Below are 17,698 nucleotides of genomic sequence, written 5' to 3' on the forward strand. Positions count from 1 at the left end.
TGAACCCTATGACCTTGAATAAAGATCAATGTCATTCATTTGAACAAACTTGGTAGCCCTAAATATCAGCATGACACAGGCTTTAAATTAGGTCCAAAGGACTCATAATTATTTGCAAGAAGTTGTTTAAACATTTTAGCCTTTTTGAAACCTGTGACCTTGAATAAAGATCAAGGTCATTCATTCGAACAAACTTGGTAGCCCTTGATATCAGCATGGCACAGACTTTAAATTAGGTCCCAAGGACTCATAATTATTTGCAAGAAGTTGATTAAATTTTTTAGTCATTTTGACCCCTGTGACCTTGAATAAAGATCAAGGTCATTCATTTGAACAAACTTGGTAGCCCTTGATATCAGCATGGCACAGACTTAAAATTAGGTCCCAAGGACTCATAATTATTTGCAAGAAAGTTGATTAAATTTTTTAGTCATTTTGACCCCTGTGACCTTGAATGAAGGTCAATGTCATTCATTTAAACAATCTTGGTAGTCCTTCATCTAAGCATGCTACAGGCCAGTTATCAGTACACTAAGCCTTTCTGTTATTGAGAAGAAAATGTTGGAATGAATTATGTTAACGCACGTACGGCACACAATGCATGATGACAATAGGTCTTTCTGACCAAAAACTAGACCTTAGTAACCTTGTTGTAGTACAACATTTGTATCAGAAAAACTGCTGGTGTATAGTTGGAAGTATGGGCTTATCATAACTACAAACAACATACAATGTATATTGGTTTCATATTTATTGATATAAACATTATTTCATTTTGTTTATATAGCACACTTTTCTAAGTTGCACACATTCAGTTAAATGAGGTATAGCTCTGTGCCAACTGCACCGCAATCACATCACACATTCTATACATATATTATACATACATCTTTCTTGGTTCAGCTGGCCATCAGGTTAAACAATCATACCATTAGTAGTTGTCCTATGCAAGTTCTATGAATCAAAATCAACTTTGGTATAGCCATACATGAGTCATGCATGTAGTTTAGCACTAATATGATAATATGTGTCCCTCTTGTTAATGAAATCTTGATCATAAAACTAACAGATTTATTGTTTAATAGAGGATATTTGGATTATAAGGAAAAAAAAAACAAAAAAAACCCCCAAAAAACAAGAAAGGACACCTGTTAGAGTACTGAAACCTTCAGATATGTTCACGGCAAGTACAGATAACTCAGTCAACAAATTACTTAAATATCATTATACATAATGTTTTCTTGAATATCTGATTTTACAAAACTTTATCACAGAATTAAGTGAATGTTAAAGATATGATAGAACTTTGTACTTTTCAAAGTCTACATTTGAAAAGAAATTCACGGCATCATTCGTAGAGATCCATCAATCCTGATTACTTCACCGTTCATGTATTCATTCTCTACGATGGACTGGCACATGTGGGCGTACTCATAAGGGTAACCTAGGCGAGGTGGGAAAGGTACAGTGTCGCACAGGAACTTGCGCACTTTTTCGGGTAGGGAGGCTAACAGTGGGGTGTCAAACAAACCTGTAAAATACACAGCAATACAATATGTGTGGTAGATAGCCGTACAGATGTATACAACCCTGTGTATTTAATTCCTCCTTTGCATCTTAAAGTTATCTCCCTTGGGGAAAGGTAGTGATTGTAGCATAATTATTTTGTGAGCAAAAGTCAAGTTGTTTTCTCTTTAAAAAATGTTATGTTACACTCACCAACACATGACACAGTCTGCGACTTTTAGCACTTGTCTGATGCCCATGACTAGTAATTTTACTGCTGGAGTAGTGCTAATTGTAATGAACTAGTCTGATTGGACTAGTGGCTCACAACCCGATTAAAATTGGTAAATATTATATTTACAAGAGTGATGGTCAATTGCATTTTTCAACACAATTTGAGTGCATTATGTATGAGATTATTTCAGTCTGGATTCATCAATTTATGAAAATTTGCATTCAAGGATGCATCCAAACTGTAATTTGGGTCAAGATTGTAAACAAATCATGACTGAAGTGCTCACTGCTGTAGCAAAACAGCTTTATATTTAATTTGGACTAGTAATCAAATAGTCGGAACTAGTAAAACTTAGGGGTTTACTAGTCAAAATGACCAGCAGAGAAAAAAAAATTAATGTCACAGACTGATGATGCCACAAACAATACCGTCCATTCACAAGGGCAGATAACCCTTTAATGTACAAAGATGACATAAAAGCAAAGACCATTTTGTAAGATACAAGATGGAATCAATCAATTTTTTTTTTGTAGAGTCATATGTCCTTAACTCATTCACCCCTGAAATTTCATAATGGACTGGTCTATTCTGTGTTTCAGAAGGGCCTTAATGTGTCTTCAGGGGTGAATGAGTTAATATATATGAGATTTACTATAGACTTGATAATACATACCTGGGGCAATGGTACACACTCTGATCTTGCATGATGCAAGATCACGAGCGATCGGCAGGGTCATCCCTACGATAGCTCCTTTACTGGCTGAGTAGGCAGCTTGACCAATCTGACCATCGTAGGCAGCTACACTAGCTGTGTTGATGAGGACGCCACGCTCCTCCAACTCACCACATGGACGCTTCATCATTAATTCTGTACTTAATCTCATAACGTTAAAGGAACCCACAGTGTTCACCTAAAATAAGATTATGAATGATTACCTCATCAGTCTGATCTTGTTAAATTGATCAAAATATATGTAGTTTTTATTTCAGATGGTCTCGACAGACAAATTTCGGATAATACATACAATATGACATACTAATTGATGAAAAGCTTTGACCAGTCGCCGCAAAATATCAAACATATATGGTTTCATTTAAGGAACTATCATTCCAATATGTTGATCATCTATCTTCAATATGTTGATCATCTATCTTGTTTGCAAAATTTATCAGCAATAGTCAACCAATAGTCAAAAATAAAATTACATGGTATTTTACAGAGTATTCTATAACAAAAAAGTATTTCTGGTATCTGCTTTATGTGTACAAAGAAGTAATAAAAACAAAGCTCACCATGGATATAACCAATTAATTTTGGAGATCCTTGGTTAAGGGGAGATTCTAATGGATCAGACTTTAAACAAATTCCCATTTCTAACTTACCTGAAGAACTTTAGAGAACTGATCGAGTGGATGAGGCCCTTTCTTTGGATGGTATGTTTTGACAGCTATACCAATACCAGCACAGTTAACAGCTACATTCAGTCCTCCAAACTTCGACTCTGCACACGCCATCACTTCTCTTACATCGTTCTCTGATGTAACCTAGTGGATGAATTGCAACTTAAATATCAAATAACCAAAATATTTGTCTTCCACAATAATACAGAATTAATCAAAATCAAACTATTCATTGCTAAAAACAATAAAGTAATCGTTTATTAAATTGATAATTCTGTTTTCCAGAGATTCTTAAAACTATACATGAACAAATAGGAACCGAATAGAAACTTTTGAAATTTAAAAATGATTTCATCAACATATCTATTATAAAGATTATGAATGATTATTCATTTAGGGCAATGTTTCATTTACACACATACAGTTGGTAGTAGACTAAAGGTTACACATTGTGCACACGGTGTGAACTATGAGTGGACACGAAGTGCACGAGGTTTAGACTACAGGTAGACACGGAGTGCACGAGGTTTAGACTACAGGTATACACGGAGTGCACAAGGTTTAGACTACAGGTAGACACGGAGTGCACAAGATTTAGACTACAGGTAGACATGGAGTAAAAAGGTAAAATGTCCACTACATCCAGAACACAGACAGACTAGATGATGTGCCGCAGAGATATGAGAAAATGTGTAATTATTCTGCAGTCCATATGGACTTTGACGGATAGAAATATTTATTGCGATCAGAAATATAATATTTATTGCAACATAAAAATTGCCGTTAATTACTGGAAATCATTCGTACTGTAATGTTTATTTGAATAGATACATACTAAGTAAAATGTATCAATATATATTATCATACAATTTAATTTATAAATAAGGCATTTATTAGAAGTTATAAAAGCAAATTAACTGCATTGCAAATTAACTGCGTACGGTAAACCTAGTACTGGTTATGTCTCATCAATGGATAGTTCAAGTCCGCATTTTCCCAGTAAAAACTATTTTTCTTAGCTAGTGATATGTATAGTTTAAAGATGAAATTCTTTTTCGGACGCATAAAGTGATGAACCTTGCATGGAGTAAGATTTTCAGTGTTAGCAAATCATCGCCAAAGAGATATTTTGATTGGCAAAATATTTTGATTAAAAAGAATATATTGATGGGCATAATAAAAGCAAGGACATATAAACATAAACAAATTAAATTCTTCATAAAATGTTTAACTATGTATGTATGGAATATAGTTTTCTAAACAGCAATGTGTGCGAAACAGTTTTAATCCTGTCAAATGTATAATACATTTGCTACATGATATGGAACCTGGAGCGTTGCAAAGCATTGGAAATATGAGAAATTGTCCATAGATGTTAACAAGAGGCCCAGAGGGCCTGTATCGCCCACCTGGTTTGTAATGCCTAGAAATGTTCTGAATTCAAGTTCATTGTTTCTTTTCTGAATTCCCCTATTAGGCCCCACTCTTTCTGCTCCAGGGGGCCAAAGCCAAAATTTATACAAATTCTGTTAACCCCAAGGTGTTTCTGGGCCAAATTTGGTTAAAATCCAAACAGAACTATATGACTATTAGCGATTTACAGGATTTACCTCTATTTCCCCTAATGGGCCCCGCCCCTCCTGCCCCCAGGGGGTCAGAGCCAAAATTTATACAATTTTCTGTTCTCTTTCCCCCCAAGGATGTTTCTGGTCAAATTTGGTTACAATCCATGCAGAACTCTAGGTCAAGTAGCGATTTAAAGGATTTACCTCTATTTCCCCTATTGGGCCCCATTCCTCTTGCCCCCATGGGGTCAGAGCCAAAATTTATACAAGATCTGTTCCCCTTCCCCCAAGGATGTTTGTGGCCAAATTTGGTTACAATCCATGCAGAACTCTAGGACAAGTAGCTATTTATAGAATTTACCTCTATTTCCCTTATTGGGCCCCGCCCCTCCTGCCCCCATGGGGTCAGAGCCAAAATTTATACAAGTTCTGTTCCTCTTCCACTAAGGATGTTTGTGGCCAAATTTGGTTACAATCCATGCAGAACTCTAGGACAAGTAGCGTTTTATAGGATTTACCTTTATTTTCCCTATTGGGCCCCGCCCCTCCTGCCCCCGGGGGTCCAGAGCCAAAATTTATACAAGTTCTGTTCCCCTTCTCCCAAGGATGTTTGTGGCCAAATTTGGTTACAATCCATGCAGAACTCTAGGACAAGTAGCGATTTAAAGGATTTACCTCTATTTCCCCTATTGGGCCCCACCCCTCTTGCCCCCGGGGGATCAGAGTCAAAATTCATACTGTTCCCCTTCCCCCAAGGATGTTTCTGGTCAAATTTGGTTACAATCTATGCAGAACTTTAGGACAAGTAGCAATTTATAAGATTACCTCTATTTCCCCTATTGGGCCCCGCCCCTCCTGCCCCTGGGGGGTCAGAGACAAAATTTATACAAGTTCTGTTCCCCTTTCGCCAAGATTGTTTGTGGCCAAATTTGGTTACAATTCATGCAGAACTCTAGGACAAGTAGCGTTTTATAGGATTTACCTTTATTTTCCCTATTGGGCCCCGCCCCTCCTGCCCCCGGGGGGTCAGAGCCAAAATTTATACAAGTTCTGTTCCCCTTCCCCCAAGGATGTTTGTGGCCAAATTTGGTTACAATCCATGCAGAACTCTAGGACAAGTAGCGTTTTATAGGAATTACATTTATTTTCCCTATTGGGCCCCGCCCCTCCTGCCCCCGGGGGGTCAGAGCCAAAATTTATACAAGTTCTGTTCCCCTTCCCCAAAGGATGTTTGTGGCCAAATTTGGTTACAATCCATGCAGAACTCTATGACTAGTAGCGATTTAAAGGAAATGTTGACGGACGGACGACGGACGGACAGACGGACGGACGGACGGACGACGGACGCCGCGCCATGACATAAGCTCACCGGCCCTTCGGGCCAGGTGAGCTAAAAATCGGCATTAGAAATTACATTTTATTGTGTCAATCGATTGAGAAACCTGTAAGTACTGGCTTAAGAAAACAAAAATTTAGTATCGGGCATGTGGCTGCTTGTGAGCATCAACACTGTTCAAAGGACCGATCGCTAAAATGTAGGTCACATGCCTGACAACAAATCAAACAGACAGAATAAAAATAAATCCAACTTCTACCCATTTAAACTGTAGATTCATTGTTGTTGATTAGATTCTGACTTTGTCACAATTATTTTAATTCTAGAAACTCTGATAATTTGACAATATCCTATTCTGACCTTCTTTTACAAACCACGTGAGTTACGTGATAACAATGTGTGATACATACATGTAGTAATATATATATATATATATATATATATATATATATATATATTGTACACTTAAAATTTGCCTGCTTGAAAGGTAGACCCCTAGGCTAGGACTGCAGTTGCCATGGTCACTTGGACTTCATACTGTTCCATCAACCACACGGTATGATAATCTAAATTACCTAACATTGGTCAGAGTGGGGCCAGGGGCCTTCTTTTGGCACCCTTCAATATGTTCATGCAGTCAACTGAATCACAGACTAACAACACCTGTATACATGTAGTACCTTATCCCAACCCCAGGAGGTCCATTTATAGCATGTTGTACTTAGGTGGCAGCCTCTCTACCTATATACATTGTACTCATCACACAAATACGTAAAGTTATACATCAATGCTAGTCAATAGGGATATATGTTTTAACTGGTAGTGCATTTTAATTTATTTGATAATGAAGCTTTATATATTAAAATTAAAAATAATATAAATACCAAGTGTATAATTAACTAAAACATTTATTTCAAGATTATTGGAATATCATATTTCATCCAATATCTTTTAATTTAATTTTTTTACACTGGCTTTTTACATATATCAGAAACCTGATTATCATGACTATGTATATAAAATACCATATTATAATGTTGAATAAGTACCTAATCTTAATTAATTTTGATTATAATATATACATGTATTATTGGTAAATTCAAGGTTGTGACAGACATGCTTGATTTACGCATTGTACAGCTCCCGTCAGGTTTACAGTAATTCTGCATGATCTTTTAAAGACGTTCAGTTTTTAATTAAGAATATGTAATTAAGCTATTTTTACGTACAATACATTTAGAACTTAAAATAGCAAGAAAAATATTATAAAAGTGTTTAAATTTTAATGAAAGACAATCTACAAGGGTATCGCTATAGACAACTGATTGATAGGCACCAAATCTTTTTATCTAAAAGCTATGTATTACCCCGTATATAATTGTATTACTGATAGCTTATTATAAAAGAAAAAGTGTCTCAAAAGCACAATAGGACTGATTTTTGCTGCAATTCAAAGTTGTTTTTGACTTGTGAAAATGCTTGTATTTATATTCATGTAAATGATATATATTTATATTTTATGCAATTTACCTATAAAACATTGACTTTTGAAAACGTAATATAGACAAATTTAAGATATGAAATGGAAACTACTGATATAATATAAATAGACATAAACTTAATGAATATAAATTAATATTTATTACTTTTGCCGTGAAAAGGTTTTATTCATGTTTGGTTTGGTTTGGTTTGGTTTGTTTAGTTTTACGTCCTATTAACAGCCAGGGTCATGTAAGGACGTGCCAGGTTTGTTGGTGGAGGAAAGCCGGAGTACCCGGAGAAAAACCACCGGCCAGCGGTCAGTACCTGGCAACTGCCCCACATGGGATTCGAACCCGCATCCCAGAGGTGGAGGGCTTGTGGTAATATGTCGGGACATCTTAACCACTCGGCCACCGCGGCCCCAATTTATTCATGTATACTAAAAATATCGTATTATATAGTTATATATACTATACATTAAATTGTAGATGTTGTAATTTAAAAAAAAATAAACACTTAAAAATTATAATTATGTATTATTTCAAATTGAAGAACTTATTCTTCCCTGATCCCTAACTGTAACACATCACCTTGTCTGTCTAGGTCTCAATGTACCTGGACACGATGTCCACCTGTAGTGGACACCGTGTTCACATCTAGTGCACTCTGTGTCTACCTATAGTCTAAATCTTGTGCACTCCGTGTCTACCTGTAGTCTAAACCTCATGCACTCCGTGTGCACAAGGGTGTAGTAACCTTTAGTCTATTACCAACTGTATGCATTTGTACATATTGTATATGAAGAATTGAACCTTGTAACCATGTAAAGTCTTACATCAGCAGGTTGGAAAACACAGTTTTTCCCCAAGGAACTAGCAACATCTTGTCCCTTTGATGTTGATAGATCCACAAGGACAACTTTAGCTCCTTGGTTTACAAACCGGGTGGCTGTGGCCTTTCCCAATCCGGATGCAGCTCCGGTTACCACTGCGACAAGACCCTGGAGTCCAAACAAAAATGACAGTTAATGAAACTTCAATAACATACATACCCCTAAAATGTTTAGATCTGCATGGAAATTTTCAAAAAAAAATCCAGGTTTTAAAGTTCTTTTTGTTATAACTGATACTGTGAGCTTAATATTTAAACAGATTTAAGACAGAAAAAACATATTTGAAATTCTATTTTTTTAATCGCATACACAATATATGCAGTTTTTTTATCATTGCATCCACCTTCTGGTGATTGTGACATAAAAAATAACGTCAAAATATATGACGTCACAATCACCAATTATTCTACGTAAACTATAACATTTGTCATGATCTGATATCACTAGCTACATGTACATGTATGTCCATGTAGCTGTTTCAGCTGATCATGATCTGCTACTGCACCGGTGTTACATAAAAGCTTTTGTACATTTTGTATTTTGGTCCCAATATTCAAGCACATTGGACCATTACAATATACAATATAAAGGTATAAATCAAAAGTGTTGTTAGTAACAGAAATAAATTTTAAAGTGACCTTTAGTTTGCTGGCTGACATGATCCTCGTGTTACTTTCAGTTCTGCAGTACGAAGTACACACCTCGCATATAAACCAATCAAAATCGTTGTTACATTTATTACGACCAATCCGTATTAACTTCCGGAACAGTGCGGGACAGTGTCATGGAGGGGAGACGGCAGCATGAATTGTGAAATCAACAAATGCTTTATGGAAATTGCCAGCGTTTTCGATAATTTAAAGTCGGATACAGGCTACAAACAAATCGAATATAGTCTTAAGGAGTTAACAAACAATTTAAAAGAAGTGTCATCAAGGTATGGGCTATTTAAAAGTGTTATCATCTCTGACGTAACTACGAACGCTCACAACGTTTACTATATTTACATTAACATTTAACATGTTACATGTTCTTTTCACATTTTGTTAGCAGATCGATCATCAACATTTTTTCTAATTTGTGAATCAATAACTCATGGTCTATTTCATATACATATACATGTGTTATACACATATCATGAAGCGATTACAGATATAGTTTAACGTTGAAATAATTTATTTTGGCTTTAAAACTGTGTAAAGGGAGACAACTCGCAGACTACATTTATCAGTTGACTTCTACTTAGACATGCAAAAATCTTTTTTTTAGTGCTGACTACTGATATCAGAGTCTAAATATATAAATACAAATTAAGTATTGTGTTGACATAATGAAAATCTACACATTTGCACTCAAATTTGTTTAACAAACTGATTTTTATATATACACGTACATGTATATTTTTATATGGTAGTATGGTTTATCTTTTGATTTATTGATTACATGTACCTGTTTATTAGTATCATGCATTCAATGTTTTATTTAAATACTGAGCAGGTAGAATTCTACAGAGTATATGAAAGAGTATGAACTTACATATAAATGTTTGTATGTATGGATATATGGATATTTTTCTCATTTGATTAATTGAATTAAAAAAAAAAAAAAATCTATTGCAGGGAAAAAATTGACAAGATCCATGTTGAGGCAATTGGCACAGTCTTACAAAAATGTAATGAGAGTTTTGATAAAGATCAACAATCAGAAGTGATATGCTGTATGACCGAGTGTTTCCGTACACTGAGGAATGCCTGTGCAGGATGTAAGAAAAATCAGGACCTTGTGATTCAGTCCTCACCTAGCTGTCTTGACTGTTGTGAGGTCACAATTAAACAATTTCTGCAGGAGAACACAACTACTGTATCAAAGCTTCCGGAAGACAAGGTGGTGTTGCTCAGATGTGGTGTCCAATTTTTAGGAAACTTGGCTGCAGGACATCAAGGAAACAGCAAGCAGATCTGGAATCAGCTTTCTGATAGTTTTAGGTCAGTTTCTGTTTTGGGTATGTCTTTGTTATCTAAAGTTTTAGGTCAGTTTCTGTATTGGGTATGTCTTTGTTAACCTTACAAGTAGATGTTTATCAGATCATTGCTATATTAATTTTTTTGTAAATTATTTTAAGTTATATAAATGAATGATAATAATAGGAAAAACACAACATTTCAAGATTAATTTCATATTCCTATCATAACAAACACAATATTGTCTTTTTAGGCCATTCTCTGACTGTTGTCATTTTCGAATGTAGCCGGAGAGATCTGGCCCTGACACCAAACTTAGACATTGATTATGACAGATAGATGTCAGGCATAGGATCTACATTTGTCTGTCATAATGTCTAAGTCCGGTGTCAAGGCCAGAGTCTCTTGGGCTATTTCGATTAATGGTTATTTTTTCTGATTACAGACATGTACTTATAACAACAATATTAAATAATTTTTGAAATCAGTGAGTGATTGCACTGGACTCCAAGTTCATAAATTACTGTTGAAGGGCGTGATGATCCAACAATGTTAGAGGTATAGGACGACGAGACACTTTTGGAACATTACGTCGTGTCTAACCTCTAACTTCCGATAGGCCATTTACCCGATGCTGAGGGTAACATTTTAAAAGTTTGGATTGTGACAATATAAAACGATAAATCATATTTAAATAGTCATCAATGTCAGTTACCTAACTCTTTTTCAAAAATCAACAAGTATTTTGATAAAATCAGCCGTAAAATTCATCTAAAACAAATATTTACATCTCCTAACGTAAAATTTCATGACCCAGACAAAACTTCATGTTGATAGGGATCCGGCCGGTAAATAAAAAAAAGGAATTGCAAAGTCCCCAAAGTGCTTGATCTGCCGTTACTTTTATTTGCATTCTGCTTGCATGAATTCACATTCCGTTTTTTGTAATAACCAGCCGCCATATTTAAAACTAGGTCAAATGTTACGGAAAGGATTCATCATATCTAATCTGCTAAAATACTATTTTATGAGGCCTCAAGTTATGGTTTTCCTACATAAATGGGATAATTAATACCTAAACTTGAAGTACACATCAATGTTATCACTGTTAGAGCTATAAATATTGATGTTATTGCACTTTTCCTTCCGACTTCATCTGACGTCGGAAGCTGCATCAAAGATTTCAGCCTTCGGAAATGAGAGTCGACAGTCAGCAAAATAACGTCCGATAAAAAAACCAGCTGACCAGTCGACTCTCATGTTATGGGAGTAGTTACAGCCCTAGCGTGATCATAGTGAAAGAAGCTTTGATTTAATATAGCTTATATAGGATGTTAAAAATACAACAAAAAACACATGAAGTTAATGTTATCCTTGCTAACCAAGGCTTCTAGTTATGTTACAATTGAGTTTATCATAATGTGGAAGCCTTGGGTAAGGAAGCTTAATTAATGTTAGAACCATCAAAAATATAAACAACATATTTTATGTAGGATTTTTATGGCAAGTCCAGAAGACTAATTTTTAAATTTTGATGAGTCCCAATACAAAGAAATATAGAGGGTTCTAAATATTTCGGTGATTGAGTCCCACAGAAAAATCATGAGTCCAGGACTCGTCTAGGCGAGTCTCGTAAATGACTGATAATATACAATATTGCTTCATTTTATTTCATAGGTGTTCTAAAATTGTGTGTCAAATGTATCCTTTTCCAGGTGTCTGTTACTAGTTCAAGATGAAAAACTTACCCAGTATGTGTGTATGGCTATTCACACATGTCTACAGGGCTGTTGGGAGGAGTTGGCATCAGAGCTTGAGAAAGACATCAATTTTCAACAGATTATTTCTCACATACTTAGTATTGTGACCACACAAGACTTGGAATGGGGGTTAGTTGCTTCCTCTCAAAACTGATATTTGATAAATTTCACCATTCAAAATTTGGAATGTTTTAAAGCCTGATCTACGTTTGTTGTATATAAGGAAGTACATATATGTATTCTGCAGTGCATTTGGGGCTGATATATAAGACCCCATTTTTTTTTTATCGGAAATGGCCATATCGTTTCCCAATTAGAAGCTGCATGAAGTTTCCAATTGATATTTAAGATTAACAGTCTATGTATTGTATATTCTTAAAAATTTGATAAGCTGATGATAATGATATATTGTATATTCTTAAAAGTTTGATAAGTTGATGATGATAAACTGATATTTAAATGCATGTTACTAAATTTTCTCCAGGGTGTATGTGCTAGAGGATGCTATGAGAATCAGAGGGTCCCTAGAAGTTATTGATGAGCAACAGTCAGAAACAGAAAGGTGAGTAAACATTGGTCTCATATTTTGTGATAAAAGTAAGTTACAGAAAGAAAAATGGAGTATTTTAACAGTGGAGTCGACCATGTGAATATCAGACGAGGAAGGGGACATTTCTTGAAATTAAATTATACAACATTATGAAATACAATGTACTTCATAGATGTTGCTTTATTTATTTTTTGATTAATGTGATACATATTAGAGATATTAATATGTATTTGAATGTAGGAATCCAAAAGACATTTTTTCTTCACTGCTGATGACTACCCTGAAAACTGCTGATGTTAAACATTTCTCTACCATTCCTAAGGAGGCTTGAACCTTTAATTTTTAACACGAGTAATTGCTGTCTTATTTAAAATACTTTTGATGCTTATATGTTGTAGAATATTTGCACTAGAGGTACTATTACACCAGCTAAGAAGTCTGTCTGAATCAGAGGAGCTGAAGAATGGAGCTCCAGATGTATGTGTGGAGAATATCAAACATTTGTGTAAACAAGTGGTCAGCAATGCATACAACATACTCATTCTGGCCAGTCAGGACACTCAGATGACCAGTCCACTTGTAAGTCTGAACACTTATTTTATTTTCATTGCATATGTCTGAAGGGATATAATATTTAGGTTAATACTAAATTTTGAATGTTTTAAATTCTGTATTTGACAGCTAAAATTTCCGTTGTTTTTCTTTTTATTTAGCATTCAAAACTTAAGTAAAGAGTAAAGTGATAAACAATAGGTTGACACACTTACAATGTATAATTTAAATATTTTTAAATTGCTTTAAATAGCCAAGAGGAAAGCCTGTCAAGATTTCGGAGTTATCTCTCTTTGCCTATGTTGATAATCTAATGTCTGCATGGTTTTGATGTATCTTTGAAAACCCTTTAATGACAATAAAATAAATTCAGAAAGCAAATGATATTCATTATTTGCTCAATACAAACAGAATTTCCCAGAAAACCTTGCAATTCACATTAAGAGTCTCTGTACTGAATAATATGATGAAAAACTCCTCCCTCATTTCTTGATAAAGTCGTATGCCTAATGCTATCGAAAGTGCTGAAATGCATCTTATAAGTATGTGATAACTCTAACTTGGGTTCCTAATGTCTCATTAACATAGTACATAATTTCCATTATTCTGGTTGTGCCACCACTCAAGCAAGACATAACTTGTGTGGTAGCCTTACTATCCAGACCCATTAATTGAATTGCACTATACTCTGTTTTCCTTAAGACTAGTATTCTATTTTGACCCATCAGAGTTTCCCAATATGAAGCTACCTCTATTCTGCTTGTCTTACTAAGCTAACTCAACTTGGGGTTATGACATCTATGTAGTTTGTACAAATTCTGATGTCCCTCCATTCAGCCGCAACTTGCATAAAGCTCCAAATATCCAGATCCATGAATTTTTGTTCCACTCATCCAACCACCTTTTGTTCAGTTGTCCTGCCATACACCCACCACTATATTCAAGGTGTATATAATACCCTGCATTCTAGAACCTATTACTCTTGTTGCCGTTTTATCAAGTACCAGCTAATCTGGTAGGTCTGATATATTGACATCCGTAATGTTTTGTTTTCTTACTATCAGCTTACTACTAATCTGGTTTTCAAAATATCCAGTCTCCACTCTCCAATCATCTCGTTGCAATGCTATAAAGCCAGCATGCTATCCAGTCACCACTAATCTTGTTTTCTCACTATATATTCACCACCTACATGTACCTGGTTGCCATACTGTTCAGCCACCTGTAATCCCATTGTCTCATATAACCAAAATTCCACCATCCGTTATTCTAGTAGCCCAATTCTCACATAACTGGTTGCTCACCATCCAGTCCCACTGATGGTCCCTCTATCTAGTAACAACTTATCTGGTTCACCATCCAGTCACTACTGACAACTGATATTGTTTACCATCCATTCAAAACACTGACAACTAATATTGTTCACAATCCATTCACTGCTGACAACTAATCTGGTTCACTATCCATTCAGCACTGACAACTGATATTGTACACCATCCATTTAACATTTACAACTAAAATAACATTGTTCACCATCCATTCATCACTGACAACTAATATTGTTCACCATTCATTTACTACTGACAACTAATATTGTTCACCATCCATTCACCACTGACAATTAAGATTGTTCACCATTCATTTACTACTGACAACTAATATTGTTCACCATCCATTCACCATTGACAACTAATATTGTTCACCATCCATTCACTACTGACAACTAATATTGTACACCATCCATTCAACACTGACAACTAAAATAACATTATTCACCATCCATTCACCTCTGATAACTAATTTTGTTCACCATCCATTCACTGCTGACAACTAATATTGTTCACCATCCATTCACCACTGACAACTGATATTGTTCACCATCTATTTATTTACTGTAAACTAATATGGTTCACCATCCATTCATTACTGCCAACTAATATTGTTCACCATCAATTCAACACTTACAACTAAAATATTATTGTTCACCATCCATTCACCACTGACAACTAATATTGTTCACCATCCATTCACCACTGACAACTGATATTGTTCACCATCCATTCACCACTGACAACTAATATTGTTCACCATCCATTCACCACTGACAACTAAGATTGTTCACCATCCATTCAACACTGACAACTAATATTGTTCACCATCCATTCACCATTGACAACTAATATTGTTTACCATCCATTCAACACTGACAACTAATATTGTTCACCATCCGTTTACTACATCCGTAATGTTTTGTTTTCTTACAATCAGCTTACTACTAATCTGGTTTTCAAAATATCCAGTCTCCACTCTCCAATCATCTAGTTGTAATGTTATAAAGCCAGCATGCTATCCAGTCACCACTAATCTTGTTTTCTCACTATATATTCACCACCTACATGTACTGGTTGCCATACTGTTCAGCCACCTGTAATCCCATTGTCTCATATATCAGCCCACCAAAATTCCACCATCTGTTATTCTAGTAGCCCAATTCTCACATAACTGGTTGCTCACCATCCAGTCCCACTGATGGTCCCTCTATCTAGTAACAACTTATCTGGTTCACCATCCAGTCACTACTGACAACTGATATTGTTTACCATCCATTCAAAACACTGACAACTAATATTGTTCACAATCCATTCACTGCTGACAACTAATCTGGTTCACTATCCATTCAGCACTGACAACTAATATTGTTCACCATCCATTCACCACTGACAACTAATTGTATTCACCATCAATTTGCTACTGACAAGTAATATTGTTCACCATCCATTCACCACTGCCATCTAATATTGTTCACCATCAATTCAACACTTACAACTAAAATATTATTGTTCACCATCCATTCACCACTGACAATTAAGATTGTTCACCATTCATTTACTACTGACAACTAATATTGTTCACCATCCATTCACCACTGACAATTAAGATTGTTCACCATTCATTTACTACTGACAACTAATATTGTTCACCATCCATTCACCATTGACAACTAATAAGATTGTTCACCATTCATTTACTACTGACAACTAATATTGTTCACCATCCATTCATCACTGACAACTAATCTGGTTTACCATCCATTCACCAATGACAACTAATTTTATTCACCATCCATTTGCTACTGACAAGTAATATTGTTCACCATCTATTTATTTACTGTAAACTAATATGGTTCACCATCCATTCATTACTGCCAACTAATATTGTTCACCATCAATTCAACACTTACAACTAAAATATTATTGTTCACCATCCATTCACCACTGACAACTAATATTGTTCACCACCCATTCAACATTTACAACTAAAATAATATTGTTCACCATCCATTCAACACTGACAACAAATATTTTTCACCATCCATTCACTACTGACAACTAATATTGTACACCATTCATTCACCACTGACAACTGATATTGTTCACCATCCATTCAACACTGACAACTTATATTGTTTACCATCCATTCACCATTGACAACTAATCCAGTTCATCATCTATTTACCACTGATAACTAATATTTTTGACCATCCATTCACCTATGACAACTAATGTTGTTCACCATCCATTTATTACTGACACCTGATATTGTTCATCATCCATGTACCACTGACAACTGATATTGTTCACCATCCATTTACTACTGACAACTAATATTGTTCACCACCCATTCAACATTTACAACTAAAATAATATTGTTCACCATCCATTCAACACTGACAACGAATATTTTTCACCGTCCATTCACTACAGACAACTAATATTGTACACCATTCATTCACCACTGACAACTGATATTGTTCACCATCCGTTCAACACTGACAACTTATATTGTTTACCATCCATTCACCATTGACAACTAATCCAGTTCTTCATCTATTTACCACTGATAACTAATATTTTTGACCATCCATTCACCTCTGACAACTAATATTGTTCACCATCCATTTATTACTGACAACTGATATTGTTCATCATCCATGTACCACTGACAACTGATATTGTTCACCTTCCATTTACTACTGATAACTAATATTGTTCACCATCCAAGCACCACTGACAATTGATATTTTTCACAATCCATTCAACACTGACAACTTATATTTGTTACCATTCATTCATCACTGACAACTGATATTGTTTACCATCTATTGGCTACTGACAACTTATATTGTTCACCATCCATTCACCACTGCCAACTAATATTGTTCACCATCCATTCATCACTGACAACTGATATTGTTTACCATCTATTCGCTACTGACAACTTATATTGTTCACCATTCATTCACTACTGACAACTAATATTGTTCACCATCCATTCACCACTGACGACTGATATTGTTCACCACCTATTCACCACTGACGACTGATATTGTTCACCATTCATTCACTACTGACAAATAATATTTTCACCATCAATTCACCACTAATAACTAATATTTTT

The 17,698-nt window shown here is 35.3% G+C and overlaps 2 protein-coding genes across 3 annotated transcripts in view; one reads left to right on the top strand and one right to left on the bottom strand.

Annotated features, from left to right (window-relative positions):
• Positions 1-738: 738 nt before the first annotated feature.
• Positions 739-11,213, bottom strand: LOC138336929 (3-hydroxyacyl-CoA dehydrogenase type-2-like). 2 transcript variants are annotated; one of them, XM_069286558.1, is made up of 5 exons: positions 11,167-11,213; positions 8,467-8,525; positions 3,125-3,286; positions 2,415-2,652; positions 739-1,531 (listed from the first exon to the last, which is right to left on the bottom strand). In XM_069286558.1, the coding sequence occupies exons 1-5, from the start codon at positions 11,186-11,188 to the stop codon at positions 1,341-1,343; spliced, it is 672 nt and encodes a 223-aa protein (XP_069142659.1). In that variant the 5' UTR covers positions 11,189-11,213; the 3' UTR covers positions 739-1,340. The 2 variants fall into 2 exon arrangements, with proteins under 2 accessions (XP_069142659.1, XP_069142658.1); XM_069286557.1 differs by lacking the exon at positions 11,167-11,213 and adding an exon at positions 9,056-9,154 and having other exon boundaries at positions 8,361-8,525.
• Positions 9,173-17,698, top strand: part of LOC138336928 (ataxin-10-like) — a 40,400-nt gene continuing 31,874 nt past the window's right edge. Inside the window, exons 1-5 of the mRNA XM_069286556.1 lie at positions 9,173-9,354; positions 10,037-10,402; positions 12,094-12,267; positions 12,623-12,700; positions 13,087-13,267. Of these exons, the coding sequence (XP_069142657.1) occupies positions 9,221-9,354; positions 10,037-10,402; positions 12,094-12,267; positions 12,623-12,700; positions 13,087-13,267 (933 nt within the window). The 5' untranslated portion in view covers positions 9,173-9,220. The remainder of the gene's footprint in view (positions 9,355-10,036; positions 10,403-12,093; positions 12,268-12,622; positions 12,701-13,086; positions 13,268-17,698) is intronic.

Source organism: Argopecten irradians, chromosome 12, assembly GCF_041381155.1.
Source record: "Argopecten irradians isolate NY chromosome 12, Ai_NY, whole genome shotgun sequence".
Lineage (NCBI taxonomy): Eukaryota > Metazoa > Mollusca > Bivalvia > Pectinida > Pectinidae > Argopecten > Argopecten irradians.

Excerpts from the sequence above, each read along its gene's own strand:
- LOC138336929 (XM_069286557.1), bottom strand. The coding sequence starts at position 9,076 with ATGTCAGCCAGCAAACTAAAG. Across the intron at positions 2,653-3,124 it reads AGTTCTCTAAAGTTCTTCAG|GTGAACACTGTGGGTTCCTT; the intron begins GTAAGTTAGAAA and ends ATCTTATTTTAG. Across the intron at positions 1,532-2,414 it reads AGTGTGTACCATTGCCCCAG|GTTTGTTTGACACCCCACTG; the intron begins GTATGTATTATC and ends TGTATTTTACAG.